This window comes from Papaver somniferum, chromosome 3 (assembly GCF_003573695.1).
Source record: "Papaver somniferum cultivar HN1 chromosome 3, ASM357369v1, whole genome shotgun sequence".
Classification (NCBI taxonomy): Eukaryota; Viridiplantae; Streptophyta; class Magnoliopsida; order Ranunculales; family Papaveraceae; genus Papaver; species Papaver somniferum.
In genome coordinates, this window is record NC_039360.1 from 143,035,536 (window position 1) to 143,044,690 (window position 9,155).

The following is a 9,155-nucleotide window of genomic DNA, read 5'->3' on the forward strand; positions in this document are numbered from 1 at the left end:
ACTCGAGTTTCCGCGTACCATGTTTTGGTGATTACCAAATCTTCGTTTGAATCAAATGATGCTATTTCTTGTATGTGGAGGTATGAAATGAGTAGTTGTGGAGTATATGGAGTGAGGGGGAATAAAATGATCAATTTTGGGGCAAATGGGGTCCAAGGGTGAGGTCTCTATTTATAGAGAAAGTCTCTAACGACTATTTTTTTGAAAAACGTGAAATAATTTGGCATAATCGGTCTTCTAGAAGGTATATATAACCCGATTGTGTTTTAATGCCACCAGGAATCGATCTTTTTTGTGACCAACATAAACCGATTAAAGACATGTAAAAAAATTGAATTTTCGCCGAAACTAATCGATTTATATATATTCATATGTGACCGGATTCTAGGTTGAAAAACATACATAAAAAATAGCTTGAACAATAGGTTTATATATATTCATATGTGACCCAATTCTAGCTTGAAAAACATACAAGAAAAATAGCTTGCTCAATCGGTTTATGTTGCCATATCAAGTAGACCGATTGTTGCAACACATAATTATAATTAAAACTTCAAGTGCATTAAGTTGAACAAACCTTAAAAGAGTGTTAAGAACTTAAAAGAATTGAACAGAGATCATCCAAAATACAAACCTTAAAAGAGTGTTAAAAACTTAAAACATCCACAAGTCTTATAAACCTAAACTTTTAATATCTAAAACTTAAACGTAAAAACTTAAAATGCAGGAGCACCAGCATCAACATCATCATCACCACCGGGAACATTTGCAGCACCACCATCAGCAGGAGCACCAACACCAGCATCACCAGCATCAGCACCATCCGGAGAAGCAGCAGCTTGTGGTTGAGCCATTTGTTCCCACATACCTTCCATTTCTGCATGGAGCTCCATCTCAGCTGAAATCATGTTTCTCCTCATCCTAGTGAACCTCATGACCTCATAAAGCTCCTCCAGTGTAAGCTTGTCAATCAATGCGCGGGCTTGTTCAAGATGGGTCTCACGCCCATAGGAAAACTTATAGAGGCTTCTTTCTGGCACTCGTTGTGGTTTCCTGAGGATGTCCTCCAATGTGAGCTCTTGAAGATCTTGGAGGAGAGGATCAAAAAGAAAAAATTGATTAGGGTTTTGAGAATTTGGAAAGTTTATGATGGAAATATAAACTTTTTTTAGGTTTAGTTTTTATGTTTTTGGATTTACTGAAAATGGTAAGGATTAGTATTTATATGAGATTGTTTTAGGAATTAATGTGGGGGTAAATTAGTATTTTTTAGAAGTTTGGGTTTCCATAGTAATTTGGTGGTGTGAGAATGAAAATTTGATAGGCCCAAATTAAGTGTTATAGGCCCCAATTAGCCAGGTTCCCAAAGAATGATGCCTTGGATAGTAATACGAGATTTCAACATGATTTTCAACCAATCTGAAAAACTAGGAGGAGTACGTTTCAACAAAACTAATAGTGATTACTATGCAAACAGCCTAGAAAGATCAGGACTCTATGACTTAGGCTATATTGGTAGTGACTATACTTGGGACAACCATAGGGAAGGGAATAAAATATCCAGGAAAGACTAGATAGAGCTGTGATCAATGCAGAATGGCACACTCAATTCCCATATGCTTCCCTTTCACATTTAGTAGCAGTAGGTTCTGATCATTGCCATATTTTACTTACATTAGATTCTAAAATATCTAAAACTGATTGGGTCTTTAAATTTTATGATACATGGTTGAAATACCTATCTTGCTTACAAGTAATTCACGGTTCTTGGAATGACTCTACTGAGTTAGAAGCATCAACTAGTCTTGTACATAACCTTAAACAGGTAGGGATAAATCTTGTTGACGGGAAAACAAACATTTTTGGTTTATCCTTTAAAAAAATAAATAAAATACTTAAGGAGATTGAAAGATTACAATCCCAGAGAGTTAGTTTATATCAATAGAATAAAATTAAAGGTAAATTAAAGGAACTAGAAATCTTTTACGACACCCAAGAGGCCATAACTAAACAACAATCAAGAGACAACCTAAACAATCTAGGAGAAAGGATTACTAAATATTTCCACACAATTACTTTGAGAAGAAGGAAATGAAACACAATTCAAAGTATAACTAATGAACAAAACCAAATAACTAAAGATAGGAAGGAAATCCATAATGCTTTAAATTCTTACTTTCAATCTATCTTTTGTGAGATTTCCTCAGAAGTGGAGTTATCTAATCCAATTTTTACAGATATACAAGCATCCGTTTCTACTTCTGATAATGATAGAATTCTAGCTATCCCCTCTAAAGAGGAAATCTTTTTGGTCTTCAAAAACATGAAACCTAATAAATCCCCAGGTCCAGATGGCTTCCCAGTTAGTTTATTTATTCATAACTGGAATTTGGTAGGTTCACAAGTCACTGACACAACACAAAACTTTTTTAAAGAGAAAATTATGAACCCTGACCTAAACATAACTCATCTTTTTCTTATTCCTAAACTAAAAAACTCTAAGAAGCCTAGTCAATTCAGGCCCATAAGACCGTGCAATACTATTTACAAAGTCATTGCTAAGCTATTAGCAAATAGAATCAAACCAACCTTAGAAAAAATAATATCACCCTTCCAATCTGCTTTTCTATCCTCTAGGCAAATATCAGATAACATCATAGTTTCTCACGAGATCATACATTCTTTCAAAAAGAAAAAAGTTAAAACTGGAGGTCTAGGAATCAAAATAGATATGTCCAAAGCCTTTGATAGGGTTAATTGGAGCTTTCTTTTAAATGCATTAAAAACCTTTGGATTCAATGATGAGGTGTGCAAACTAATAGAACAATGCATTTCAACTACTTCTATTGTTGTGCTCTTAAATGGTAGTCCTGGAGAAATCTTCAAACCTTCTAGAGGATTACGGCAGGGTGACCCTCTCTCCCCCTATATTTTTATTATTTGTATGCAAATTTTCTCTAGACTCTTTCTTATGCAGGAACAGAAAAAAATCCTTCATGGAGTTAAAATAACTCCTAAAAGTGAGCCTATCTCCCACTTGTTTTTTGCTGATGATTGCCTTCTTTTTGTGAAAGTTGACTTAGTAGAATGTAGAAATATTTTATACACAATAGAAACCTTTAGTAAGGTCTCAGGACAAGTTATAAACTTTGAGAAATCAGGAGTTTTCTTTAGTAAGAAAGTTGAACCTAAACATCAAAGGATGATATCCAAGTTATTAAAAATAAAACATATCAACCTAAAAGACCCTTATTTAGGAGCTCATCTGTTTATGGAGAAATCAAAAAGAAAAAATTTCAATCCTATCCTGGAAAGAATGAAATCTAAATCCAAAGGGTGGAAAAGTCTTGTTCTTGCCCAACCTTGTAGATATGTCCTCAATAAAGCTGTCCTTTCTGGTATTCCATCTTACCTAATGGGATGTTAGTTTCGTGCTACCAAAAACAATAACTAGTAAAATAAATGCCATACAAAGAGACTTTTGGTGGGGAAAAGAGGCCGGAGGAAGGGGTTTTTTATCCTAAAGCATGGCCAAACCTTTGTTAACCTATTCTTAAGGGAGGTCTAGGCTTTAGAGATGCTCGAAAATTTAACCTTGCCATGATAGCTAAAGTAGCTTGGATATTGTTAAAAGAACCTAATGCTTTATGGGTCCAAAATACTTCAGAAATAAATCCCCTCTTAGGACTAAAGTTAATTCTAGGAGTTCTTGGACTTGGAAATGCATAAAACAAGGGCTAGATTTAGCGGAAAAATATAGTATATGGCTAAGTAGGAAATGGCCAAGATATCAATATTTGGGAAGATTACTGGATCCCTGGATTAAAACAAAATTTGCTGCATCTAAAAGATTCTAGTAACAACAATCTTGTTAGAGTATCTGATTTGATTGACTCTGAAACTGCTTCTTGGAAATCTGCTCTACTTTCCCTAGTAACATTGCTAACAAAATTAAGAAAATACACCTCTTTGGAGAGACTAATCATATTCTTAGGAAAGACCAATTAAGATGGACTCTAACTAAAACAGCCGATTTTACTGTTAAATCGATGTATGAAAAGTTAAATGAAAGTGGTTTGGATATAACCAGTCTACCTCTACCCGAATCTTTCTGGAAATCTCTTTGGAGACTTAATATTTCTGAAATAATTAAACTCTTTTTATGAAAATGCTTATAAGATGCCCTGCCTACTAACGCTAAACTTTATGGTAAAGTTAAGGATGTTTCTCCTATTTGTACTATGTGTAAGAATGAAATTGAAACTACAGAACACCTTCTCTTTCATTGCCTTTATGCTGCTTCTATTTGGAACTTTGATCCCAATCTTGTATCTTTGAACATAGATCAATCAAACACAATGTTAGATCTTTGTAAAACTTGGATGGAAAATCCTAGGAAGGATATTTCTGTAGAAATCTTACTCACAAAAATGTGGTTCATTTGGAAGGAAAGATGTGACAGAATCTTTGAAAATAAAAGTAAGGATAGTACTGCTTTAAACTTGGAAATACTAAGACATATCGAGTTTTGGTCTACAAAAAAAAGGCAAGATCTCTAGAACTAAGCAGAAAAAGAAGAACAGTTTTAGATGGAAAGCACCAAGCTTCGGAAACCTGAAATTTAATGTTGATGCTACTTGGATTTCTGAATCTTTACCATCTACTTATGCGTTTATTTCGAGAAATGGAACAAGAGATTGTGAAGGAGGAAAGGTAGGACTTCCAGCAGGTCTTGACCCACAAGAAGCAGAAGCTATAGGAGTCTGGCAAACGAAAGTTTGGGCCAAAGAGAAGCAGATAAAGAACTTCGGTATTGAGGGTGATTGCGAAAGTCTTTTTAACTACATCAACGGTCAGAATGCAGATGTATCTTTGACAACTAAAGCTTATATACAAGAAGCTCATATATTAGCTCATCTTTGCAACAACTGTTTGGGTTTTGTCTTTGTTCCTAGACTAGGAAATCAAGTGGCAGATAACATAGCCGAATTTGCTAAAAATGTAAACAACTGTTTCAAATGGGATAAAATCCCACCTATTAGTAGTAGAAAACAATTCTTAGTAGATAATTCTAATATTGAGAGCTCCTCAAATCTCATGTTGGATGGCTCTACTTCTTTTGTAACCTCGACTCTTTCAGAGTCCTAGTTTTTTCTATGCAATGCCTTATTTACAAAATAAAAATAAAATAATAAAAATAAAATAAAATAAAAAATAAAAAAATTAACAGATATATAAGGAGGCACTAACATAACCACCCTAGTTTGAGGCTTATGGTTTTTGTTTGGGGCCTATCACTGAAAGATAAAAATTGGGTTATTAAGAAGTAATTTCAAAAACTCCTTAGTTAACTACTCACCTAAGTGCTTATTTTACCCTTGATTAATTATTGTTTATTAATCATTTTCGGTGCCAATTAACCGTGTTAGATGTGAAATTAGTTAATGTTAATCGAACTTTTTGTCCCTTTTTTTTAAACACCAACCAGAATCGATTTACGTTCATGCGCTCGTGGACCGGTTCTAGGTTGGTGTTTGTCATTCACCAAAGACATCCATAATCAGCTTTTTACTAGTCATATATAAACATATTATTTCATATTCATAAGAAAAAAAAATTCATTCATACTCTTAGGACATATTCATTCGTTTCAAAGCTACTCCTTTGAATTAGTAGGAATCACGGATGCACTTAGGACATGCATCAAGCCTTTAAAGCCTAGGAAATCCTAGTGGACGATTTATAGTCTCGTGAGGGTGCACATAGGGATACCAAGAAAATATATACAAAAACTTCTAAAACTATCAATATTTATCGGAGGAATTCGAGTCTGATTCAACAAAACTCGCATATGGGCCGGGGCATACTCCGGGGTTTTGGATACCATGAAATGATATCTTTCATCAAATGTGAATGCTTCCACCCTTTCCTCCAAGAAGTGCGTTTTTACGATTTCCTCCTATAAAAACACAACACAAACTTACTTTGTTAGTATTGTTTAGTTAGAAGATCAAACAATTTAGCTTATGTAAAATAAACCATACAAATACTTACAAATCGTTGAAAGGAAAAGATTAAATGGCTAGCGTTGAAGACTCGTTGTTGGAGGATAGCTTTAAAAGCAATTATCGCATTTTGGATGATTTGGTACCTATCATGAATTTGTTGAAGACTTATTCTCTTTGGGTTCCCATAATCTCGCTTATATTGGTTATATATCTTCGCCCAAAAGGTTTCGGGTTATACCCTTACGGGGTAGAGATCTACAACTCGACTTTCGGCGTACCATGTTCTCATTATGGCAAATCTTCAGCGGATTCAAATGATGCCATGCTTGTATGTAGTGGTATGAAATGTGTATTTTTAGATTTTATGGAGCAAGAGTGAACTGAATATGCAAGTTTGAGGAACATCTGGTCTGGGGATGAGGTCTCTTTATATAGAGAAACACCCAAACGACTAGTTTTTCTCGGAAAAAGTGAAATCATTGAGCACAATCCGTTCTCGTGAATGACCATGTAAAACCAATTAGGGTTTTATGCCAATAAGAATCGGTCTTTATAGTTGTCAACATTAACCAATTGTAGGTCTGAAAATAAAAAAAGAATTTGAACTTTCCACCGAGCATAATCGGTTCATATTTCTGCATATGTAATCCGATTTTGACTAGAAGAAGATACAGAAAAACTGACATTTACAAGGCTTGAAGAATCAAATCATATGAATACCTACATAAACTGATATTCTTGATGAGATCTAAAGAATAGGTTTATTGTGTAGTACATATAGACCGATAGTGTACTTATTTTTACAAAACATAATCTGAAGCATGCATAAACTCGTTTTTATCATAAACTCATTACATACAATAATTATAGTTAAAACCCAAGTTAATTGTTGCATCACACCATTGTGTTATAATTCATTAAAACCATCACGCAAACAAGTCTTGATAACCATTACAAACCATTAAAATTATTAAAAACTTAAACTTATAACTAGGTAACATCACAAAGCATCAGTGAGCACGACATCAGGGAGCTACAACATTTGGAGCACTAACAACACCATCGGCAGTAGCACCTGCATCCATTTATGTAAACAAAGTATTCATCACTCTGTCGTCTACCCTCCGATCTCCAAATGCATCACTTCTTTTTCTAAAAAAACTGATGAGCTCAATCATCACTTCATATGCAAGCTTGTCAGCCAATGCCAATGCCTGCTCCAATTTAGTCTCCCTGCGCCAAAGCGGAACTTGTACAAGCTTTTAGGTACAAAAATATCTGGTTTCCTGTCAACATCCTCTTGTTGGATGACTCGAGAATAAAAGGTTAAGTGACTGAAGTTCATATATATACAAAACAAAAATCAAGTTTAACAATCAGTGCATATGAAAATATATATAATCCGATTCTAATAACAAAAATACACAAGAAAAATAAACCCTAAGAATCTGTGGATAAGACATATAAATAAATATTAATTCTTTTATGGGAATCTCAAGAGACAAATGACATAACCGGTACATGAAACACGAACATAAAAACCGATTTTAAGAGTACAAAGTTCAAAAAAAATTAGTACCCAAAATTGGTTTATGTTCATGTACTTATAAACCGACTCTGATTAAGTCTTTATATATTCTAATTTCTACCCAGAATTGGTCGATGCTAATCATCTTATAAACCTATTCCTCTGCATGAACTTCATGGAACGAAGAACAAAACCAAAATCGATGGATATGATAAATCACGAATTTTGATTTTCAAAATTGGGGTTTCAAACATGTAAATCAATGAATAAATGTTCATAATAGAACGAGTTGATGGAGATTTACCTTGGATCGGAGATCGTTGGACAAAAAAATCATTTTTTTATCAGGGTTTTGAATTTGGAAAGTTTGGATGTGAATAAAAAGTTTTTTTTGTTTTATGGTTTGTAGCTGAACATAGTAATTGATTTGTATTTATATGGGTTAGTATTAACAGTTAATTTGAGGCTAGATTAGTATTTTCGCCAAATTTGTCACCCCATAGCCATTTGCACAAATTGAGAGAAGAAATTGATATGCTCCAAATAAATGCCATAGGCATAAAATTAGGGAGGTAACATAACGTGTTTATGATTTGCGAGTCGGGTCTAATTTATGATCGGTTATCTGTCGGCACTAATCAAACGTATATCATACTCTTTGCAACATGAAATATTTTTCCCTAAAATAAGCTAGATTATAAAAGTGAAAGGCTTGTGGGACAAAGGCAGTATATAAAAATAATTTTGAATCCTATATCCAATAAGAGTTTTTTCTTATTAAGTTTATTTTTTGTTTTGTTTCTGTTTGGTTTAGTAATGACTACCCAATTAGTAGCCATCAATGTACATATAAACAATTCAACCTAAAACAAAAGTAATAATTTTTTACACAGGAAAAAAAATCTAAGGACTGATACCGAGATTTAACTAATTTGGCCTTTGGCGTGACTAAATTTGGTTTATGACTAGAGCTTGGAGGTATGCTCAGGTACACATTTTTATAAAGACGGCTAAGAATTCATAAACTCATGATAAGAAATGGTTTGACACACAAAATTGCTCATTTTCAACCACGCTACAATTGTTGTTCGTTTGATGTATTTATGATGAATACAAATTAAACATCTCGTGTAAGAATGAAACTTTGCTTAGGGGAATCACATACTATCAAAGGCGTCAAAGGAAGGTCGATCCCATATTTTTTTTAACATGACTCGATTACATTTAGATTTTGTTAGAAAATCTTCATTCCCAATAGGGCAATGATACTACTTGTATGTTATTTTCTCCAATTCCTTACATATAACTTTGTAGCATTGATCTTCGTCTATATACTACATCTCATGCAATATCCTTTGAATAAAGAAAGATACTCAAATTTTAAATTGAATGGGTTCATATGAACATAGATATCCATTCACAACTTAATTTAAATTTGAAGGATCCATTTGAATTAACATAAACAATTCTCAACACAATTAAATTTAAATTTCGGTGACACTAACTAGCTAATAAAACTTCTGTTAAAATTCAAATAATCCCCACATTATATATAAATTTATGCGAATTCAGTGTAAATGCTAGAAAGAGTTTACAAGTAGAAAATTATTGTGCCGAAA

The 9,155-nt window shown here is 33.6% G+C and overlaps 1 protein-coding gene across 1 annotated transcript; it reads left to right on the forward strand.

Moving 5' to 3' along the window:
* The first annotated feature begins 992 nt into the window (after positions 1-992).
* Positions 993-5,148, forward strand: LOC113360052. The gene is made up of 2 exons (XM_026603603.1): positions 993-1,071; positions 4,547-5,148. The coding sequence occupies exons 1-2, from the start codon at positions 993-995 to the stop codon at positions 5,146-5,148; spliced, it is 681 nt and encodes a 226-aa protein (XP_026459388.1).
* The last annotated feature ends 4,007 nt before the right edge of the window (positions 5,149-9,155 follow it).